The sequence below is a fragment of the Capsicum annuum genome, chromosome 8 (genome assembly GCF_002878395.1).
Source record: "Capsicum annuum cultivar UCD-10X-F1 chromosome 8, UCD10Xv1.1, whole genome shotgun sequence".
Lineage (NCBI taxonomy): Eukaryota > Viridiplantae > Streptophyta > Magnoliopsida > Solanales > Solanaceae > Capsicum > Capsicum annuum.
In genome coordinates, this window is record NC_061118.1 from 150552985 (window position 1) to 150579047 (window position 26063).

The window sequence follows — 26063 nt, forward strand, 5'->3', positions numbered from 1 at the left end:
ACATAATAGACTTTTTATCCTATGGCATTTTTACCTGTGTATGAGTGTATTTGAATGAAGCAGGAATGCTATAGCTTATTATATGTTAAAATCTTGGACGTATGTTAATTTCTTCATTCCTTTCTTTACATGTTCATTCCTTTCTTTACATGCACCCCCTTTGGAGTTCAAATGGACCCCTTCTCTCTTTGCATTTCATAAATGGGCCAATGAGGCCTATCCTTCTGAGTTAAGCCCAAAAGAAAATCCAAGAATCCATCACATGGCGTATGGATACAAGGAATCGAAATAAGAATGGGTTAAAGTTCAATCTTTGAAGCGGCAAAGGGGACTTGAAAATCTCGTTATTTCTTATTTATTGATTTATTTATCCATTGTTTTCATTATTTATTTATTTATTTACTTATTTATATTTTTTTTTATTTAGTGACTTATTTATTTATTCATTCGGGCCTCGAAGCCAAAGTTGTAAATTTAAAACAGGTGGAGCGAGACTCGAGCCGAAAAGGGCTCAAAAACATAAAATTAAGACAGGTGAAAGATGGGTCAAAAACCTAACTAGATTAGGACAGGATCGACGGTTTGGGCTTGAAAGCCTAAATCACTACTTCCCTCCTTTCCCTTTTTTCTATTTGCTTACTTGTTTTACGTGTGTTTTGCGAACCTAGTAAAATCCTTAGTCAAGTCGCTAAAAAAATTGGTTTTGCATAAACACCAAAATATTCCTAAAATTGCTTTTCTTTTCAAAAAATAAAATTTTTCAAAGTTAATCAAAAGAGGATTTTCAAACAGTCCGGATAACCGCAAGTTAGCGGACATTTTAGGTGCCTAATACCTTCCTAAAACGTTAATAGGAACCGCTTCTCTAGAATCTCTAACTTAAAATGATTTTTCTAATTTGAATCGTTTGTAGTAACTCTCTAAAGGTTTCTTAATTCCTTTTCAAAATTAAGTGGCGACTCTCAAAAAGTCAAAATTTCCGCAAAACAATATCAACCACAATCACATCCCCACATCTACTACCCCCACCCGAAAGTAGCAGAAGAATAAAGGTTTGTAGTAATTCAATCCTCTTGATGCTTGCGCTCCTTCTCTTTTAGTTCATTAACAAATTTGTTAAATATTTCAAGCAGCAAACCCTCATCACCCATTATTCTGTAAAATAATAACAGCAAAGAAATTCACATTCAATGTTATGACATAATGAGAATCATGAGATTATGAATAAAAAAGTAAAAATCCAGAGCATTTCATTTTATAGCCAAAGAGGCTAGACAAATTGAAACTAGAGATTTAGCAGCATACTTCATCAGAACCGTGAAACAATCACAAATGCCAGCAATTAAAAAACTAAAACAATCACAAATGTCAGAAATTTAAAAAACTAACTGCTAGAGCTATTAAACGCCCAGTGTTGGAACAACTAATAATTGACATCAACCAATTTCTAGAGGGATAAGTTCAACATTAAAAATCACTTAGCAAAATGGTAATTCATGCTAATACTATAAAGAAATAGCCTACCTAAATGTTGAGGAATATAAAACAACAAATCATTCAACACAGCTATTATTCTAAGGTACATTCTAGAACTATGTGAATTGCTGAGTTTAGAATATTGAAGGAGTTGGTCCTTGAAAATAATATCAATTATCATTCTCCAATAGTCCTTGCAATCGTGTTACGAATTCTAGATCAATAAAAGCAAAAGAAGCTACTTGCCTATCTCCGAAGAGGGATTTCCAGTCCTCCCATTTCGACGATGCAGTAATTTCCTGCAACCATAGCAAACAAATAGATTATGGTTTAAAGGAAATATCATGGGATCCCATCCATTGCAATGTGAGAGATTGTGAACTGTTTTCTATATCTTTGATGCATGAAGGAGTTCATAGAACTCATCTGCTAGACATTTACGCTTTTTAGCTTCTTTTTCTTCTTTCTCCCTGGCCCTTTCCAGTAACTCCTCAAAGACAAACTATGCAGATGAAATATGCACATTCAATACTCAATGACTCGACAAGCCCAAACGCATAGAACATAAAGTTTATAAAGGAAGTATGGAATAAGATTCAGTATAATCCATGTATGTCCTCTTATTCCTTCGTTTGAAAGGCAAGGGTGATATAATGTAAGACTATTATTACCATCTTTTGGAGTAACTCCTCGCATTATAATATTTGATAAAATGCTTTAAAATAGTTTTGAGCTATTGAAAGTAAACTAAAAGCCTTAAGAGACCCAACCGTCTAAGTATAATTCTTCGACAAGATACCCCTTGCAATTCCCTCTTCCCACATACATAGATTATACGCCATGACCATAAATAAACTCCAAAATTGAAATGATATATGAAGAATATCCTCATTACAAAAAAAGAAAATGATCGTTGATATCATCCATTTATGCTGTTTAACCACTTTCGCAGAGTAAAACTCTTATCCACTAACCGTAAAAATAGAAAACTACAAGGCAAATTGCTTTGAATTAAGCAACTTAAGATATGTGCGGTAGGTGTAATATTAAACACCGCCATCCAGGAAATAAAAAGTAAGGAAAATGGTACCAAAACTAAAGAATTGGAAGAAAAAGATAACACCAAATATTTGATCAATGTGGTCCTCGTCTTTATTCTTGAAGGTTTCAGGCTTACTTGCTAACCGACACACTACTCTTCTATTAACTCCATTACTAGAAGATCCAGATTTAATGTGGGATAGGTTATGGTTGATACTAAAGGAAAATTCCACTAACCACAGTTGACTACCTACGAGTTGCCAATTTAGCAATCACAAACTGACCGACTTCCAGTGAAACATAACATGGAAGTACTACTAATGCTTTTGCACTCAATCCACTCATCTTATGCAGGACCTGTCCCAAAGACAAAAAGGGGACAAATACATAAAAATCCATTTAACGAATGGGGTACTTCAATTTTCACAACATTCAATTCAACATAGGTCGATGTGAAACAGTATACAGTGCTTAGCCATAATTAGACCTTTAAGTTGGTATCTGACATTGGTGGAGAGCTAATATACTTGGCGATTGCAACCTTAAAATCATCAAGCATCCAGGCTAATGTCAATCCAATCTGAAAGTAGACACGGCTCAGCCAAAATATTAGGTACTAACCAAAGCACAACAGAGGTTAAAATGAAGAGTGGTGATTACCTCGGCCATCCTAACTGCATCTTTAATTTGTGACTTGTCATCAAGATACTGAAGCAACATACAAGTAACACAAATTCAGAATGCTTATCAGTAACAAAAATAGGATACCAAATGGAGCTTTGTCCATGCATTTGAGTTACCATAAAGTCTATAAATTACAAGCAGGGTGATGGGGATGAAATTTCTTTCATGAATACCAACATTTCTCCACTTGTTCAAAGTCATCTATAATATCACAAGACACTTGACACATAAACTTAATTGCACTGATCAGGTTAAATTGAAGGAAAAATCAACCACCCCTGTTTGGATAATAGAAAAAAAAGTGAATAAATAAAAATGGATAGCATCTCTGTTAACAGCGCTTTCATTATATTTACTTAATAAGAATCATTTATGCACACAAACAGTAATACAAACTTTAAAGATAGAAGTTGACATCATTATCTGACAAGGGAAAAAGAAAAAATATTCAGCATCTGAGTTTATGTATAACTCTCAACATCCCATAGCAAGAGCCTAACTCAAGAAAACATTTCCAAATCCAATCATTGAATAAGAGTACGAACAGGATCATTATCATGCTAGGATACCAGGTAAACTCCCTCTTTCATCAAGCAAGGAGATAAATGCTAATAAAATTTGATCATTCAACTTCAATTCTTTTCAGAAAGGGCAGAGGATGAAACAATATATCGTTTAGTTAGTCGCAATGGTGTATTACGGCCAAAAAAATCATAGTGAGGGAGATGCAACTTTATTTAGAGAAACAGAGATGCTCTCAGGCACTTTTTCCGAGGCTAATCTTTTCTAAGCCTTTACTTTCATTACATCTCAACTACCTCTTCAGAGGCGAATTCTGGCACTAAGTTTTTTTAGTCTAAGCTATATGGTTGACAACACAATATATTTTGAATTGGGTTTTAAGTTGCATGATATCATCCGAAGTGAAATCAAAACTGGGGTGTGGTACAAATGGACAAAACATGGCCAAAACTTGACCAGACAAACTACTTTCAGGTCTCATTTGTTTGCACTTATTGGATTTATGAACCTGTTCAGACCTCAAACCATTAAGTGCATTTGTTTTTATTAGGATTTTAGCTCTTAATAGGTCTGAGTAGGTCTTAATCATTCATATGTGGAACCAAGTCTAAATATCATTTACAGATATTCTTGTGTAGGATAAAATTCACCACCACTTTATCCACAATCACCTGGCACCACCACCAACCACTTCCACCATCACAACCAACATCACTACCAACTACACTACCAGCCGCTACCACACCTACCACTTCCATTATTCTAATTATATCCACCTCCAACTAGGGGTGTTCAAGGTTTGGTTTTTAACACAACTTAACCGCGATACAAACAAAACCGATTAAAAAAAACTATATTTGGTTAGGTTTGGTTTGGATTTGAATTTTAAAAGACCGATACTAATTTGATTTGGTTTGGTTTGGTCTTACTCTAAAATAACCAACAAAATAACCAACCCGAACCAATATACATATATATTATAATTATTTATATGTTTTTCATAAATGTAATCTAAATATTTGTTACATTTTATATTTTAATCATGATTTAACTTTAGTCGTAACACATTCAGTCATATGTCTTCATCTAGTTGACAATACATTATGAGATTCTAAATGAATTTCATATTTTGAATGACAAATGATACTAATTGCGAAAATAGTATCTTGTTATATATTGAAATTTACAGCTGAAATTTATTAGACTATACACAATCACTAATTTTAACTTTCTTTTGAACCTTGTTGAGCAAGAAGTTTATGTGTTCACCTTTTGGGGGTTTATCATATCATTCTATTAAATATAGTTTTAAAATATTTTTTAAAAGCGTTCATATGGTGTTATCATGGCTTTGCCGAAGTATAACACTCAGTTGACATCATAGTTTCAAGATTGAGATACAACACTTGGTTGACATCTCATATGTTAGATTTGATTTGTTTTTTAAAAATTTAAACATTTACCATTAACTAAAGTTATAAACTAAAAAACCTGAATCAAACCAAACTAAACCGACAAGAACCAAACCGATGGTTATTTTTTTGTTTGGTTTGGTTTGGTTTTAGAAATTTAAAAACCAATTAATTTGGTTTGGTTATGGTTTTGACCACTAACCGACCCATATTGACCCATGAACACCCCTACCGCCAACGTCGCCACCATCAACTGCTACCAGTTGATCCCTGCTACCGACCAACTCATCTATCAGAACTACCACTACCACTAATAACCACCTACACATCATCAACTTCCACACATCACTAACAACCACTAACACATCATCAACTTTCACACATTCTTCGGACACCATCACCACCACTGTCACCGGCGTCACCACCTCTACCACCACCATCCGCTACACTCGCTACAGTATCTGTACTAACAACCATTCAACCATCACAGCTAACAGTGTCTCCAACAACCACCAACACATCGTCAACCATCATGCATACAGTTTTTCATCACCACGATCAACACCTTCAACTACTAACATTAACCAACTTCACATCACAACCACCACCACCACTACCAATCGCCAATATTATGACAGTAACTACAATTCCAACTATCTCTACTATCACAACTATTATCACCAACATTGCTAATCACTAACATCAATTAATTTATTACAACCACCACCACCATTACAAACCATCTCCACTATCACTAATAAACATAAATGTTTCCTTTTTTAATCAAATAATAATTTTATTGCATTAAATTAAAAAAATTTCTAATAAATAATTAAATTATATTTAGAAATAAATAAATTTTGCACATTCAGATATTGAGAAACACCCAACCTTAATCATTTAGTTTTCAGATCTAGAGACAATATCTTAACCATTCAGATGTGCATTCAAAATGATTCAAATGTCTAAATATTAATAAAAACAAATGCAGTCTTAGCTGAAACACAATAGTGTGGTTGTGTGATACTTTAAAGGAATCCTCGAAAGTCAAAGAAACTACATGAAAACATGGAAGTTTGATGATCACTTCTCAGAGTTGTTCTGCTCGAGAAACTATAACAATTAAGGTAACATAACCATTAACAGCATTCAACGGAGGAGAAGTCAATTACATATGTCTGTGAAGTAGTATTTAATATAGCTTGGCTAGATTGAAAGAATCATCTATATCTATACTACATTAAAAGCATGGAACCCCTAACTTAAAAGTTTACGACAATACGATTCCTATCAGCATAAATACGTACTATCTAGTAAAAAAAAGAGGAAACTAATTGGCATAAAGAGAAACAACACAGATGTTTAATAGGAACAACCGATCATTGTTCTTATCTCAACAAAATATGTGTTATTTAAAAAAAAAAAAAAGCAAGCAGAGGGGTAACTCTCAAATCTCAATCTCATGCTTTTATCCTACCAAGTATGTTCTATTCTTTAATGCACAACAACAACAACAACAACAACAACAACAAACCCAGTATATTCCCACATAGTAATGCACTAACTTACTTTTTTACCCAATGAATTGAACTTTTTAGTGAGGATCTAAATGATTTTCAGACTTTGTTTAACATCTGATTCATTAAGATATATTAACAGGTTGAATCTTTTTTTTAAAAAAGCACTTAATAGGCTGATATCTGAACCATTCAGATCCAAACCTTTATTAAGTGAAAGCAAATGAAAAGGGATTGTAGTGTAAAGTCTATAAATATGGGTTAGTGTAACAAATGTAGTTGACACAATTCAATACTCCTATTAGCAACCTATTTCACCTGTTTCTCCAGCTCATCCATAACATCTGTAAATAAGTAGTACCTGGAAAATCTCCAAGCGATTGATTTTCTCAAGGCGGGAGCATCTTTCATCAGTTTCCAAGCGGTCCTGAACTTTCCACCACTGGCTACTAGCCTGAACAAAAGAAGTCAGCAACAATGGAACTATGGAAGTTCTATCTTCTTGAAATAGAAAAACATAATCTAGGAACTGATGCTAAGACCACTAGAACAAATACCTTAATAAAGTTAAAGGATTTTAAAAATTCTAAGTACTCCACTCTATTGCGCTTCTGCTCCTCCAATGCCTTCGCATGCTCCTGGTAAAATCCAGTACAAAGTAAAAAAAATAAAATTTCTCTTTAAAGAAAACAATATGGACAAAGAGACTGTAACTACACTTTCATGAAAGTAACGAAAAACTCTTCCTGTTTTACGATGGAGAGGGGAGAGGAAGAAGCATATCATAGTTTCAAGTTTCAAGAAAAATTACATACAATACATGGAAGTCTATTTATATTAGAATTCAATGGTGAACAAATTTAAATCTTGTACCCTTGAGAAGCCATTAAAAATGTATTCAAAGAACACAAGATTTTAAGTTGAATATCTACAACATTCCTTCTTTCTACTCTTTAAGCAAAACAAAAAAAGGGAACAAACTAAAAGACATCCTGCAAAGGAAAGGAATGGAATGACTGTTGTTAATCAAGTGGACCAGTGCCAAACTCAACTTCAAAGTCTAGGTCAGGTGGTGAAGAATGTCCAAGATCATATAAGGAAACTACAGCACATACACCTTACTAGTGTGGGATTCTCATACATTAATCGAACACCAAGACTAGACATTTGTAGCATCAGTTAACCTAGGTTGGCTAACATCTAATAGTCTAACATCAAGATAGATCTGCCTCTAATACCATGTTTAAGAAATTGGACCTTGTTTCTATCTCAAATGAAAGGCTAACTTAATTTGTGAGGAGCCAAAGACCATATAAGGAAACTACAATCCGCACACTTTGTTTTTAACATATAGAAGCTTACAAGAAAGTTCTGCAAAAGAAGCATCAACTTTTTATCTTATTCCTCCACATAATCTTCAAAAAGGTCCCCACAGTCTTTAGCTCGCTCAACAGCTTTAAAATGTTCATCATGTTCGAATATGGAGATTGCCTTACTGAATAATCAATAGCAAATAGTTGGTGGATCAAATGGAACTTACATAAGTAATGGATCAACTTCAAGGTACCAAAACACATACAAACAATGACCAATATTAGAAAACAAGCAACAGACAACTTAACATTACAAGTGAAAGACAAACCTCCATCTTGATGATGGTGACAGCTCCTTGCAATCCTGTAAGATTGAGAACAACGGACATTGTTATGAAAAATACCACTTATTCTTTTGAACAAGTCAAATACCAGTCTCTAACACATCATGAATATTATGATAATATCTTTTTATTTTTGAAACTGGTAATGTGAATATCATGATATATCAAATAGAAGACACCCACAAAAGAAAATTTCACTTACTTTTAAAATTACCCTGAAATCTTCCCGAGCTTTTTTCTGTTTAACACCCGCTTCTAGTTTTCTCTTTTGGCTCAAATACTGGAACAGACACACGACTTCAAAATGATCACTATAGACCTTAGGTGTGTTTGGTATGAAGGAAAATGTTTTCCTAGAAAACAAGTTGGTTTCTTACTTGATTTCTTATGTTTAGTTGATGAAAGGAAAATATTTTTTAGAAAATTTTTTCTAGTGTTTGGTTGGTGAATAAAAAAATATTTTTCAGAAAATACATTTGAGAGTTGTATAAAAATTTCAACTTAAGAGTGAGATTGAAAGAGAGTTTTGGAAAATGTTTTTCCTACTTTTGGAAGGGAATTCATTTTCCTTAAATTTAAGAAAAATAAGTTGATTTGGAAAACATTTTCCAAAATATTTAAGTCAACCAAACATGAAACAATTCAATATCAAACACAATCTATCTTTTTGCAATGTGGTATGCTGAAACATTGAGGCAACAATTAACCATTCCAATGCCGACTTGGAGAGATACCTCATTAAAAGCTTGCTTCTGCTCACAAAGGGATTTTAGAGCACCATATCTCCGGTCATTAATTACTGCTCTCATGGCCTGACTAATACAATTCATGTCAAATGATCTCCCTCAATTGTTTGGTACGCACAAAACCCTCAAGTAATAAACCTGATTCCACATGCAATCAGACCCAATATTTGCAGATTCCAAAAGAGTTTTGAATGTACTCTTTTCCTCCTAAATAAAATCAGATACTTAAAATAGAAATAAGAGAAATTTCGAGAACATACATTAAACGAGACAAAAAGCAATAATCAACTATACCGCTTTGCTCTCATAAACTAATGGTCCCAGCTCGACTATTTTCTCATCTGATGGAGTAGTACCTCCGATTTCAGTTATTACAACATCTTTCTTGACATTCTGCATGTTAGGCACAACATCAATCACAAAGGACAAAAGCAAACCTCATTGGAATTTGTAGCATATTCTTCACCTGTTAGCAGTTGACTAACAACTACACTACAAAATTGTTGGATCAACATCCAGCATAACAGCTATGAAAAGCTTTCTTGGTGTTTTAACCAGTAACCAGTAGTAATTAACTAATTGCATAAGTATTTCAGAAGGACAAAGTACCTCTCTATTCTTCGAAGAAAATCCATCACCATACACTACTGTAACTTGAGTTGTAGTAGTCTCAAAACTACAGAAAAATTGAATTCCAAATAAGAAGCAACATAAACCAGAGGCAAATTTATAACATATAAATCTGAAAACATGCACCGGTGGCGCGACAGAATTTCCCAAGGTTACTGCTATTCCAATTTTTTCTGAATTAGCAACAGCTGGCAAAGCAGGTTCTGAAGAATTCTTCATTTCGACTGTTCCAATCATCGGAGAAGAAACATTACCAGATAAACTTGATGATTCTAAAGCCACAATAGTTGGTAAGTTAGCAGCTGGTGACACAGCAATTGGGCTTGATTTAGCATCGTGTGCCGAGACTAATAAACCATCTGCACCCGGGGATGATGTTTTAACAACAGAAATGGATCCAAAATCAGAAGCGTGCAAATTCTCTCCAGGACTTGTAAATTCTCTCCAGTAAGTTGATGCGTCTGCCTTCTGTCCCAATGAAAACTGCATAAAAGTAGGTTAAGTCAAAAAATAGAACATAAACAGTACCCTGAGAGTAGAAATCAATAACTTCCAGCAGTACAATACTGGATGGAAGTGTTAGAATATGAATGATATAATGTCCCACATAGAAAAGGACTAGAATGTACTGTGTAGAATATAACTACAAGCAGGGTGGAAACATTGCCAAGCTGCGGCTGAGCTACAACTATCCAAGGGTGATCAACTCAACAACATTCGCTTGATAATCGTATTTTGTATATATATATATATATAGGTCAAATTCTGTCGTTTCTAAGTATTTTTTAATGAACACCCTCGCCACAAAAAACAAGACGGAGTGTGACAGTAAGGGTGTTCAAATCTTGCACTGAGGTTCTAAGTTCCATACTCAACACAGCCCCCCCATAATTTTTTTTTTCATTTGGACACGTTTGAAACTCATAAACTACAGTTATGCTTTTTTTGATGAATCAATTTCTGAACATGTGTTTTTTGTCCCAATTAGCTCTTACAAAAGAGCTAGTAACTAGCATGCCAGGTATCAGAATTTTGTTAAAATAAACTTAAAGGTAAATTTATAAAGTGGTTGTTATACTAGCTATCTTGCATGGGGCAGAGTGTTTGGCTGGTCAAGAGCTCGCATGTTCGAAAGATAAACGTAGAAGAAATGAGGATGTTGAGATTGGTGTGTGGGCATACTAGGAGAGATAGAATAAGGAACAAAGATATGCGAGAAAAAGTGGTAGTGCTCTCTATGGTGGACAATTAACAAGAAGACTAGAGGGTTGGGGATAAAGAACCTAAAAATTCAAAGTAAGGCTCTCGTGATGTAATGGTTTTGGAAATATGCAAACAATAACCAGCTGCTATGGAGGAAAGTGATTGGGACTAAATATCCTGAAGAAGATAGATGGATAAATAAAGAATTGACCACACCATACGGGATTATCCTCTAGAGATCTATTAGACAATAGTGGAATGAAGTTAAAAGAAACTCAAAGGTTAAAGTGATGGATGGAAACAAGACTAGGTTCTGGAAGGATAATTGACATGAGGATGGGAATATGGAAGTTATTTTTCCTGATATCTACAACTTGGTATTGCTTCAATAGAGGACTATAGCAGAATTATGGACACCACATGGGTGGAACTTCAATTTCAGAAGGCAACTTAATGATCGGGAGGTAATGAGAGTAGTTGAATTTTTTAATACCATGGACTTATTCAATGGACTGCAAACAGTGAAGGATGTACTATGGTGGATGGGAAATGAAAAAGGAATGTTCAGTGTCAACAAAGCCTACAAGATAATGAACCAAATAAATCACCCAGATCCAAGATGGCCATGGAAGAAAATATGGAAAAGTAGGATACCTCACACAGTGTCGTGCTTTGTCTTTGTCTGGTTACTAACCAAGGAAGTAGTTCTTACACAAGATAATGTCATGAAGAAAGGAAAAAACTTGTGCTCCATATGTTTCCTCTGTGGAGAAACTTAGTGATGGTTAACCATGTATTTCTACATTGCAAGTACACCCAACAACTTTGGAGAATCGTCTTAAGACTAAAAGGCATTTCCAGGACAATGCCTAGGAAAGTATCCAAGACTTTAATATGCTGGGAGAACCAGGTGTACATGCGAAGAACAGAGGTAGATGGAGAATTATCCCTGGTGCTATATGGTGGGCTATATGGAAAGAAAGGAATTCTAGATGTTTTGAAAGCATAGAGAATAGTGTGCAGAAGGTTAAACTCAATTGCAATTTTGCTTTTATGTTTTTAGTGTAATCAACTATACTCTAATGATATTACCTCGATAATTGATGTTCTAGACTAAATTTAGAGATAGAACAGTTGATTTTGGAGTACTCTTGTATATAAAGGTTTCAGTACAACCCATGTACTGTGTGATATAATACAAAGTTGCCAAGTTCAAAAAAAAAGATAATAATTTTTCAAGTACTAAAAGTTTATAAAATAACAAATAAAGCAATTAAATCTGAGTTCAAATTAGGTGGGTTGGGTTATGACCCGAATTTTAGAGCATTTCAACCCAACTCGTTTCAGCCCAAGTAGCTTTAGGGCGGGTTAATAACCCGCCCATTTATTAACTCAGACCTCTTTGATCCGCCCAAATCCAGCCAACCCCGCCCATTCGACACCTTTATTTTAAAAGAAGTAAAGTGGACCATGCCAGAACACATACCAGATCTATTGAGTTGAAGTAAAGTGGACTATCAAAGGACACACAACAATCTGTTGAGTTGTTGGATTAGTGGGGATTAAAAAGAGTGAGAAGAAACGGGGGAGAACAATCCTTCCTTGTATTTGGTGGACTGTATGGAGCGAGAAAATTTGAAGGTATTTTGAAGATAAATATAATTCCATTCAGAAAGTTAAATGAAATAACATTGTAGATTTTTGTTTATTGTTTAAGGGCCAATGTGTACAGGATGCATAACAGGTAGTAGATCTCTTCGAATCCTAGCATTATTTTCATTATTTTTCATTTCTTTTGGACTGTTAGCATAATCTTAACGCTGACGAATACAAAGTAATATCTCTGAAAAAAAAACTGTTTATCTGAAAAAAAAAGGAATAAAAATGTTCAAACTTCCTTACAGCTCCAGTTGTTGGTCCCTTAATACTTGTCCCTCACAACCAGCCAAACTTTCTTTGATAACCGTCGTGTTTGGGCCAGCTTGCACCTTGACTAGTTACACCAGGTACTGCAACCTCCCACCAGCACAGATACTGGGTAACTCTGTCCATCAAGGCTTGGACAGACGGTAAGAAATCACCTAGTGTTTTTATCTCTGTTGGAAATTAAACCTGAGACCTCATGGTTCTCAATCTACTTCATTGACCACTATGTCACACTTTTGGGTGCAAGTGTGCAACCAGCCAAACTATTATTCTGTAAACCAGAATGAGAAGTGTGAACCACAATATTATATCAAGTTTCCTCTCTCCATATCATCATTGAGTTACAATAACATTACATTAATCAGAAAGTAAATAAAATTGTTTAAAATAGACCAAATATAATCCTGTCGTGTATGCTTAAACACATTTTTTAGAACAATAGTGTTAAATATAAAATCTTTTAGAACTATATTAGAAATAAAAGGTCAATGCAAATCCCAAATGAAGCCTACATAGTATAGTAAGATCGAGGAAATTTGCTCGCTAAACAAATTTTCAACAGAAATCACATATACTTAGGAAAGAAAAAGAGTTTCTGCGAAGCTTCATAGAAAAAGAATCATGTACTTCTTTTTCATTGATAAGCACAGGAAACTGGATAAAACTACCCATAAAAATCTCGATGACATGAGACCTCACCTCCATTTCTGTCATTATCTCTCGAGGTTTCTCCCAGGTAGAGATTCTTGTCCTTCTATTATAATAGTATCTAAAAATCAATTCAAGAATTGTAAGAATGTTACTAATTGGTTGGAGTAATAAAGCCATAGGAAATATGACAACATTAGCAACCATAACTGGCCTACTGATCATCAAAAGATGCTGAAAATAGCAATACCTACTAGCATTTAGACACATGTAAATATGTATGATAATAGAGAAATGGGGTCAAAATGACGTTATCGGTAGAGGTGTATCAAGTTCTGCTGATCAACAGTCAGGTAGAATTTGGTAGTGGTGAACGGCAGCCCATATGATAACTTTGACAAAGAGGACTGAAACAAATGGGCCTATTATCTCCAGTGCTAATGGAAGCAGAATGATGTACAAAGCACTAGATGTGGATACTTGAGGATTTCTTGGCAGTGATGGGGGCCAACATATCCACCACTTGTTCATAGACAAGAAATTAAGTGTTTGTCCAAATCGGCATGCTCTTTTTTCTGGAGAACACAAAGTGGTAAAAAGATTGGATCTAAATGAAAATGATTGCAGAGCTCCTTTTCTTGTATACTGTGGTTTTACACCTTTCTTGTTCACTGGAATCTTAATTTGCTTACAAAAAACTATCATAGAATTCAAATGTTGACACTCTCAGTCAACACACACCCATTAACCCATTAACTTAAGTATGTTACTTGTTGACAACATTTATGCAAAACGGGTACAATAAAACACATTGAATTCTTACTGGAATAACCAAGGGAGTTGTTAATTCTCCAGTCTTCTACATAGTTGTCGCAGAATTCACATTATGATTAATTAGTGGCATCCAGGGTTATACCCCTGATGGAAACGTATGATTATTTATCTGTGTCTGATACTGGGAGCCAGAAGAATCAACATTTACCTGCTGTTAAAGACGATAACAAAATGTATTTCATCAATATATGAATGGAACATCGGAAACTTATTGACAATAACCAAAAAAGATCTTCCCAAGGCCTTACATTATATGAAGAAGAAACAGGTAAATTTGGGGCACCAGAACCAGGCATGTGGTTATTTGACATCGGAAGATTTCGCTGAAAATCATGGGGAATAGGTGGTCCCTAAGGAATACTATGCTTTCCTACTACAGGTCTACCAGTAACCTGTTGCATAGGTTGAGGAAATTGGATTTGAGAAGGTTGAGACATCGCAACATTTGAATGTCCAAGTGGCAGAAATTATTAAGATGACCCGGAACCATAAGGTTGTGCCTGTGAGCTGGAAGCATAGGCTGGAACTGCTAAAGATGTGGGGAAAATAGTTATCATAATGTCTCTACATTCAAAAGTCATTTATACCTCCCCCGAGCCTCCACAACTTTACCTGCAATGACATGGATGGAATAGCACCAGGAGCAGGACCAGCCAGAGGAGGTATAGGAGGCTTCTCAACCAATATCCATGCAAGGAAGAACAAATGAAATCAGAATTTAGCTACTTTTCAATCATATTTAGTTAATTTTCTAATCAATGTCGAAAGCTTGTATCCATGCGCAACTCCCTAAATTAATTTGAAAGACAAGGCAAGAATTTTGAAGCAAAACCACATAGTAACATGAAACCATTTTCTTCATCTAATAAATAGAAAGCTTGAAACGAGAATAAAGAGAGATAGGAAATAGATGACCTATCATAGCGTTAGAAGAGAATGGACAAAATGATAAGCATCTTTACCTTATGGCTTGGGTTCAACATCTACTGATGGTCTAAGTATCTTTTCTTCGGGTGTAAAGAAGCACGTCTGTTAATGCAAAACTATGATCATGGAACTGAAACATGAGGTATGAGTAGGTATTAGAATAACTGAAAAATACTGAGACCAGAATGGGTTGAGCCTCACTCTTCCCTTCTGATGTTCTATGTCATACTGACATCACTACTAGAATCTGAAAGCCTGACTTAGTTATTCGCTCCATCATCTCCCCCTTAGCTTCAAGTCATCATATTAAGTTTAGGAGATCCCTTACTAGACTCTAAACTGAAGTACACTCACTGCAATCTGGGGTTTGAAAAACTACTATACACGCATATCATGGCACTTAACCCAAATGACTACACCTAAAAGTTGAAAACCCACTGTTAATACTACCTTCTGAGATACACTTTATCATTCTATAGACCCAGTAGTCATCATATAATACTTGCATACTTACTAACTTTGGGTCTTCATAGGTATCCCCATAGTCGGAGTGCACACCCTCTAGTGCTTTAACTCTTATTTCTATTAGTTCAACCTTCAAAAACTCAAACTTAGAATCTAGCACTCAACATGGATATCACTAAGACTTCAATGAATCATACTACTTCCGACATAGCCTACCAATATCGCGACTCCAAACTTACATCTCTCTACTATGAGAACTAAGATCATATAAAAAGTCTCAACACTATCAATCAAACTCCTTAACTTGGCTATTTAGAACGCCATATACCATCTAACTAGTCTTTCTCCACCTAGCAACTCAACGGTACCACTCATCACACAAAACGTGTAATAGTCTTAGAAAATACCGCAACCCCAGATCACCTTGGGTATACTTCTACATTATATATGCAACATCATACTTCACTACGAATCAAATAAACTTAAGCTCTTGCATATATCTTTCAATCCTATTAGATTACTTTCATAAAACTAGTATCATTAACCAAGAAATCATCACATCCACCTTCATAGCAAGAGCCTAACTCAAGAAAACATTACCAAATTCAATCATTGAATAAGAGTACGAACAGGATCATTACAAGTAATAAGAGAAAGTCATTTTTTCTTGAAATATAAAAATAGCAAAATACTAGAATGGAGAAAACTTTTTTTCTGTGTCTTTCATTCATCATCGTACAATGCATATATACAACTAACAAGGATCTGCAAATTGCAAGTAAATATTTACAAGGATCTGTATATGGCAAGTGAATATTTACAAGGATCCAGAAATATGGCAAGTGAATATTTACATACTCATAATGAAAAACTTGAGAAATACCCATGAGAGAGAAGAAAAGTGTAACAAATATTTTGTGTTATTCAATGGCTATAAATAGCCATATGAGGTCAAATTTTCCATATAATAGAAATAAAATGTAAATATAAATTAACTTTTCCAAATTAGCACACAAATTAACTTAAATTATGAAATTTAAGATATTTATTTTTTCAAAATTTAACTTTTCCATATAAACATCACTGAATTGATATAAACAATATTTTGAAATGTGATAAATTAATTAAATAACCCAAAAATATTGTAATATTGTATTTCTTTTATCTCTAGATCTTTTTTTAATACATAAAAATACTAAAGTCATACAATAATCTCCTTTCTTTTTATAGTCTAAACTTACCATTTAAAAATTGTTTCATTTGAATTAATAAGATCATAGTAGATTGTACAAAATCAGTTAATAAATGATATATATTTCCATTAAATAAATAAAGTACGATATAATTGTAATAAGACTACACAATCAACTAATTAATTTCACTTAATTAGATTAAATTTTATGATCATAATATATAGACTAAAGTTTCTTAAATTTAATGTTGTAAATTTCAAAATATATTTATGGCTAAAGTAGTTGTCAATGTTCGTTGTTTTTTTTAATCAATATATGTATATCAATTACGAAACTTTTCATATATTCTTTATTAAAATAATTGTCAATATTAACTAATTTTTACCGCAATTTAATCTAATTAGTTTGATAACAATACAATTATTTTTAATATTATATATTTGTTAACCATAATTTGTCCTAATTTTATAGCTTGATTATATTTAATTAATCTACAATTACATAAAGGACTCAAATATGGAAACAATTAATATTAATTACCTTTATAATTTCAAAAATTTAATCCCATGAATTTCTCATATTCTTATAGTTTGATTATATCAAATTGATATTAATTACCTTTATAATTTTGAGAAGAATTTTTAAAAGGTAACGATTATTTTTTTCCTAATTGCTGATTTATTTCTCAAAATTTTTTTATAAATCTATAATTTGATTATAGTTAATTGATTATTTAATTATTTTTCTAATTTGCTAAAAGCTCAAATAAAGTAACCATTATTTTTTTATCAATTACAGATTTTATTAAATTCAATCTTTTATTGTTTTACTAAAATAGTTCAAATTTAATTGTTTTGAGGCATGACATCTTTTAGTTTATAAATCATTTTTAATACATAAGAAATGCTAAAGTCATACAATAATCTCCTTTATTTTTATAATCCAAACTTACCATTTAAAAATCATTTCATTTGAATTAATAAGATCATAGTAGATTGCACAAAATCAATCAATTAATTATATGTATTTTTATTAAATAAATGATGTTTGAAATTGTTGTAATAAAATTATACAATCAACTAATTAATTTCAATTAATTAGAATCAATTTTATGATCATAATATATAGACTCAAGTTCTTTAAATTTAATGTTGTAAATTTTAAAATATATTTATGGCTAAAGTAGAAGTCAATGTTCGTTGTTTTTGTAACCAATATATGTATATCAATTACGAAACTTTGTATTTATTTTTTATTATAATAATTGTCAATATTAATTGATTTCTAACTCAATTTAATCTTATTAATTTGATAACAATAAAATTATTATTATTATTATTATATATTTATTTATCATAAGTCTGTCCTAATTTTATAGCTTGATTGTAGTTAATTAATCTACAATTACATAAACGGCTCAAATATGAGAATTATTGATATTAAATATCTTTATAATTTTGGCAATTCAATCCCATGAATTTCTCATGTTTTTTATAGATTGATTATATCAAATTTATATCAATTACCTTTTTAATTTTGGCAAGAATTTAAAAAAGATAACGATTATTTTTTTTCCTAATTATTGATTTATTTCTCAAAAAATTCTTATAAATTCGTAATTTGATTGTAGTCAAATGATTATTTATTATCATTATAATATGCTAAAAGCTCAAATAAGGTAATAATTATTTTTTTTAAAATTACGGATTTTCCTATATTCAATCTTTTATTATTTTATTAAAATAGTTCAAATTTAATTGTTTTGAGGGATGACAACTTTTTGTCTCTAAATCTTTTTTAATACATAAGAAATGCTACAGGCATACAATAATCTCCTTTATTTTTATAATTCAAACTTACCATTTAAAAATTATTTCATTTGAATTAATAATATCATAGTAGTTTGCACAAAATGAATTAATTAATAATATGTACTTTTATATAAAAAATGATGTACGACATAATTGTAATAAAACTACACAATCAACTAATTAATTTCAATTAATTAGAATCAATTTTATGATTATAATATATAGACTCAAGTTCCTTAAATTTAATGTTGTAAATTTTAAAATATATTTATGGCTAAAGTAGTAGTCAGTGTTCGTGGTTTTTTTACCAATATATGTATATCAATTACGAAACATTGCATATATTTTTTATTAAAATAATTGTCAATATTAACTGATTTCTATCTCAATTTGATCTAATTAATTTTATAACAATAAAATTATTATTAATATTATATATTTATTTACCATAAATCTATCCTAATTTTATAGTTTGATTATATTTAATTAATCTACAATTACATAAAGGACTCAAATATGGAAACAATTGATATTAATTATTTTTATAATTTCAAAAATTTAATCCCATGAATTTCACATATTCTTATAGTTTGGTTATATCAAATTTATATTAATTAACTTTATAATTTTGGGAAGAATTTTAAAAAGGTAACGATTATTTCTTTTCCTAATTACTGAATTATTTCTCAGAAATTTCTTATCAATTTACAATTTGATTATTTAGTTATCTTTACAATTTGCCAAAAACTCAAATAAGGTGACAATTATTTCTTTTCTTGATTACAGATTTTCTTATATTCAATCTTTCATTGTTTCACTAAAATAGTTCAAATTTAATTGTTTTGAGGGATGCCATTTTTTTGTCTATAAATCTTTTTTAATCCAAACTTATCATTTGAATTAATAAAATCATAGTAGATTGCATAAAATCAATCAATTAATTATATGTATTTTTATTAAATAAATGATGTACGAAATTATTGTAATAAAACTATACAATCAACTAATTAATTTCAATTAATTAGAATCAATTTTATGATCATAATATATAGACTCAAGTTCCTTAAATTTAATGTTGTATATAAATTTTAAAATATATTTATAGTTAAAGTAGTAGTCAATGTTCGTTGTTTTTTTAACAATATATGCATATCAATTACGAATCTTTCCATATATTTTTTTTATTAAAGTAATTGTCAATATTAACTAATTTCTAGTTCAATTTAATCTAATTAATTTGATAGCAATAAAATTATTATTAATATTATATATTTATTTACCATAAATCTGTCCTAATTTTGTAGCTTGATAATATTTAATTAATCTACCATTGTATAAAGAGCTCAAATACGAAAATAATTGATATTAATTACCTTTATAATTTTGGAAATTCAATCCCATGAATTTCTCATGTTTTTATAGATTGATTACATTAAATTGATATCAATTACCTTTTTAATTTTGGAAAGAATTTTAAAAAGGTAACAATTATTTATTTTTCTAATTACTAATTTAGTTTTCAAATATTTCTTATAAATTTATAATTTAATTATAGTCAATTAATTATTATTATATTTATAATTTGCTAAACACTCAAATAAGGTAACAATTTTCTTTTTTCCTAATTACGGATTTTCTTATATTCATTCATTTATTTGTTTACAAAAATAGGTCAAACTTAATTATTTTGAGGGATGACACCTTTTTTTAATATTTTTTATTCAGAATGATTACAATATTTTTTATATAAATTGATCAGTTACTATTTATTAATTGGTTATTCTCTTAAATAATTTTTTCTTGTAATATTTCTTTTAGTCAATTGTAATGAAATCAATAATATTTATTTTCTTATAATACTATTATTAAAAACATATGAAATGTAATTTATTAAATATGAAATATGAAATAATATTAAATATTTAAATAATCAACAAAATAGTTTTTTGTTATGAAATGATGATTTTTTGTTGTAAAAATTCAAATAGGTAGTTCTCAATATGACACTTGTCTTAGTTTTAGGCTAGAATATCCTTCTTTATTATATAGATAGATAATTTCAACAAAATTAATTAGAGTATTTTCTTATAAAAATAATATAAATAGCATTTTATAAAAATAATATAAAATATGGTATATTAATAATATTTGCATTAATTATACTTCTATTTTCTTACGCAGTATTTGATTCTACGTATTAAAAATAACTTTGAATCAATGGTGAAAGTGGAGGGACTTCTTTCTTTATTGGAGTTTTTCTTTTTGGGAAAGTTGACACTTTCATGACTACCAACCACCCAACACAAAGCGGACACTTCTTGGTAGATTGGCTATTTTTTCATACGGTACTAATTTATATACATTTTCTTTGATATTTGTTATATTGTTAGTTTGATTTTGTGTATCGTATTAGTTTATATGCATTTATCTTTTATGTTTGGTATATTATTATGATCCTAAGGAGTCTATCGGAAACATCCTCTCTACTTCACCTGAGTAATGATATGATCTGCATACACTAACCTCCCCAGACCCCACTATGTGGGAATACACTGGGTGTTGTTGTTGTTGTTGTTGTTTCTTATACAGCATTTGATTCAAAATATTAAAAATAACACGAATTACATAATATTTTTTTACATAATCCCCCCACTTTAAGCATGTTAATGCATGCATTAGATCCATTGCATTACTAATGTCATAAATTTTGAGGTATTAGTAATACACACCTCAATACATAATAGAGTATATAACTAATTTTTGCATTAGTTATACATTAGATAAAAATATATATATCAAACAAGGGACTACTAATACACATTAAATTAATGGATGCATTAATTTTTATGTAATACATTCCATGCTTTATCAAAGATTTGATTATTATTCCTTGTCTTGAGCCGGGAGTCTATCGGAAACAACCTTTCTACTTCTCCGGAAGTAGTGATATGGACTACGTACATCTTACCCTCTCCAGACCCCACTATGTGGAAATACACTGAATTTATTGATGTTATTTTTATTAATTTTTTAATACACTCTATCAAAAGACTCCAGGCTTCTCATTTAAGTATACCTTTTGCTCCTCTTTAATTATGATAATTACTCTCTGACTCCACCTTGCTTTTTAAAAATATAAATAAATAGCAATGAATTTAATTTTGCTCATTACTCTACTAATTGTAGTAATGTTAGGTGAATTCATCAACTTAAAATTAGAGTACATTCACTCATGCTACATGTTATAGCTATAGTTCAAAAAAGGAATTATACGTTTGACATAATACATAAATATGTTTTCAACTTGACATCATCAGCAAATATTTATATATTTTAATTTTGAGTGTTGCACAAATAAATACTTAGACTATCACATAAAGTTAAAATAAATATATATATGCGAGTCTTGTATCACAATTTTTCATGCAAAATATGTGCATCTCATACAATTTGTCAAGTAATTAAAGCGTTTGTGTCTAGGGGAGTGCATCGGTCGGTTCAGTTGGGTTTTACATAATATCGTTAGATTTATCGATTTTTGGTTTTTAAATATGCTAAACCAATAACCAAACCAGAAAAATATTTTTTTTGGTTTTTAGTCCTTAACGATTCGGTTTTTGGTTTAACCGATAAGAAAATACTCATAAAATGTAAAAAATGAATCTTAGTTGCAACAAAAATCCTACATGAAGTGTTTAAATTTACATAAACCTTCAAGTTTGAACTAAATGTTGTTAGGAGAAATTAAGAATTTATATAATGGAAATAATTTTTTGTAACACCCCATACTTTCAGACTTGAACGTAAATTGTCATTTCTACTTGTACACGTTCCAAAAACCATAAATCTATTGTGAATATAGTGTTTTAATCAACTATGTGGTGTATAAATCTAGTTGAGCATGAATTGAGATCATAGAGGTCCCCTAACTCAAGGACGAGTTGAAAGCTTTTCAATCGATTGAGTTTTATTAAGCGTTAAAACTTGGGTCAACTTCATTTGGTCATTACGCTTTGTATATATTGAATTAGAGTTCCTACTATATATCAAATGAAAGGCCTTCGAATTATCTTTCCAAAGATATCAATTTTGCAAAAATCCTACACCCAAGGATGAAGTTATGGCTTTGCAAAGTGGAGTGTGTCATGCAGCATAAGGTGTGCGACGTAAACCCTAACTTATGCCATAAAGTGTGCGACGCACAACCTAATGTGTGCGATAAAGAGTGCACCACACAATCTATATTATGCGATAAGGTGTGGACCACATACATTACTACTCAAGTGACTTAAACACTCTATTTTTAGGGTAAAATAGTCCTTTTCCCACCCTTATTTAGCCATAAACACGGAATTCAGTTCCCAAATACCCCAAAATACACCTTCATTCATCAAAATTGTTCAAGAACTCTCCTTAGGGTTTCAAAATTAAAACCCAAGCAACTCAAGATTCAACCGTGGGTTTTTGAAACTAATTGCATATTTGGAATCCCCAGAATGTAGGCTTCAAGAAACACCTATCATCTTCGCATATAGCAGTATGTGGGGTTATCCTAAAATCTCATGGGCCTTTAAATTCATGTTTTACAATGGGGGTTTTGAAACTACGAATATAATCATGTTTAAACATTTCTATAATATTGATTTTGTCTTTAGGCCTATTTCCGAAGTGATTTGACATATTATATATGTATATGAATGTGTTTTGAAAAGGTATTAATTTGAGAGCATGAATTATATGGAATCCCTCTCTTGATGTGAATTTGTTTTAAATATTCATATGATGTAAATTGTTTGAAAACATCTTGAAAAGCATGACAGGAAATGTTTTGAGAATTGATATGATTTTAACTTGAAAACTAAAGGGCTATTTGTGTTGAAACATGTTGAATAAAATGGTTGAATGAGAAGAATGATGTGATATTAATGGATTGTAAGTCGGTTATGATGATACCCTACGGAATATGATATGTGATTGAATCAGATAAAATTTGAATGCATTGATTTTACATGAGATAGTAGATGCCCGAAGAAGGCGTTAGAGTATAAGGGATCATCGCTGGAAACTGTATTTGCCGACATGGGAATTTGGTACCCTGCTTTGTGATCTTGTGTACCTGACTTTATGTTATTCCCAAGTTGGGACTATGGTTAGGAGCGCTGCTTTGTGATCTTGTGCACTACCATTGGGTCGAGACACCCTGTTGTGTGATCTTGTGTCTCTTCCCCTCACTTATACTCTAATCTCGGTGGCAACCGAGGTTTGACAGTTGATGTAAATGTGGTATGTAGGGTATTCCACCTAGCTCAGCTGCATTACATTGTTGTTGAAAACAATTACATTACGCCCATGTGTTTTCAAATGATTTGATATAAAAATACTTTATAATGGCTCTCAACTATATTTTGTAAAATAATTATGTTTTGTTTTGATATCTCTGCGTACCAGTACTTTTGTATTGACCCCCTTCCCTCCCAGGTTTGGAGGCATAGTCTAGGGGTCTAGAAAATTAGTAAATTCCTCAGACAAATTTGCAGAGTCACTTTGTGAGCCTTCTATATTTTGGAAGGCCTGATATCTGGCATTTTCATTTATCATTTATTAGTTTTGGATCTACTGGGGGCCTTTTCCCAGTTTTCAGATAGATATTTATTCCAGTCATGTAGTAGAGATTTCGTAGACATTATAGAGATGTTGTGTTGAGATTGTGGAACATTATTCCCCGTTATTGATTTCATATGATTCTTGACCATGTTTCCACAATATTTTTTATCTTCCATATTTCTTTTATCATATGAGTTATGTGCATAATTATCAGACAAATAGGGGTGTTTCAGGCCTTCATGGTTTGGAATGCTCGTCATGGCCAGGGCCCCAGTTTGGGTTATGACAAACATGGTATCAGAGCACGGTCCATGGTCCCAGGGTGTCTGCAAAATCATGTTGGGTAGAGTCTTATTTATGGGTGTGTAGCACGCCACACTTATAAGCAGGAGGCTACTAGGCGTTTAGGAATATCTCTCTTTCTTCATGTTCCAGTTCGTACAATAGAGTTAAAATGTTCCTCTTTCATACTATCATTCGTGCTATGGTGTCGCCCATATGAAGGTAAAGTCATCCCAAATTCTTTCCTTACTCTGAAATTCTCAGGCATGTCCCATTATTGGGGTGATTCAAGTGAGAAAAGTTTAGAATCTACATGATATAGTCTTTTTCAATTATGTCATATAAGAAAAAAAATTATGCAAAAAATCTAGAGGAGTTTGTTGGTGCTTCAATATGTGTTGATTCTGATGTAAACATTGATCCTGATGGAATCGTGCTTTCCAGCTTAAGGTATTAAGTGTATCTAGTCCCTCCCAAAAATCTAAATATAGGTGTGGACGGTGTATAGCCGAATGTTTGAACTGTATTTCCACCCGAATAGTAGCATAAGTTAAAGTGTTGTTGTCATGACCTATCGGTAATGAAATTAGACCAAGAAGTTAGTGATGTAAAGTCACAAAGCTAGAAGTCAGAGTGAGGGTGATTTTTGGTGTAAATGAATATTTCAGTTGAATAACCGATATTTGAGGATGGTTTACCCCTTTATAGTGATAAACTAATGTGGTAGCTAGTAGCACGTGTGGATGGTATGGTAGTCCATGGGGGAAGTATTTTACTCAGATTTTTATTTATATAGAGTAAGATATGTATTCTTAGACCATTAAACATTGTGTCAATTTCCTATCTCTTGTAATATGTAATCTTGTTATCATGGTATTTTTGAAAAAAAAAATTAAAGTCTAGTGAAGCCGTGTGGGGCTCTTTCGATTCACTAGCATAGTTGCCTTGTCATCCATCTCATTTTCTTGTTCAAAATACAAAACCAAAGTCTAGTGAATCCGTGTGAGGCCTATTTCGATTCACTAGCAATTTGTGTTCTTTTGTTGGTTAATATATGTATGGCTGAATCTGTTTGCATGAGATGGAATTGGTAAAGAGGTGATTCGTCCTTGTGAGTTAGTTTAGTATAAGGTAGAGAAGGAGTTGTTAGTCAGGGTGGTTTTTTGGTTGCTTGAATGTGAAAAATGGCTATATTAGCGAGTAAGTTATGATTATAGACTCGTGGTTGTTTGAGGAATTTGAAGGCAGTCTAAATGTATGCTTGAGTAAGTAAGTATGAGGTGAGAAATCCGCATAAGTAGATAAGATCGTATGGGGTTATAATATCAGATTAAGGTTGATCATGTCTATTATGTGACCTTACCTCTTGACTTTTTTCGTTGGTAGTTGTAAACTAGTACTACTTATGAGAAGGTATGTAGCAAATTATGAGGTATTTGGATAGTACTACATGACTGGCAGAGATTTTTTGAAGTTTTGCAGGAG

The 26063-nt window shown here is 31.9% G+C and overlaps 1 protein-coding gene across 1 annotated transcript; it reads right to left on the bottom strand.

Annotated features, from left to right (window-relative positions):
* Positions 1-1064: 1064 nt before the first annotated feature.
* On the bottom strand, positions 1065-14607 carry LOC124886666 (pre-mRNA-processing protein 40A-like). The gene is made up of 15 exons (XM_047395555.1): positions 14545-14607; positions 14379-14444; positions 9665-10168; positions 9493-9582; positions 9350-9448; positions 9194-9262; positions 9044-9121; positions 8524-8589; positions 8295-8329; positions 6971-7106; positions 3178-3225; positions 3005-3097; positions 1880-1978; positions 1723-1775; positions 1065-1155 (listed from the first exon to the last, which is right to left on the bottom strand). Exons 1-15 carry the CDS (start codon positions 14605-14607, stop codon positions 1065-1067), a joined length of 1590 nt encoding a protein of 529 aa, XP_047251511.1.
* Positions 14608-26063: the final 11456 nt, after the last annotated feature.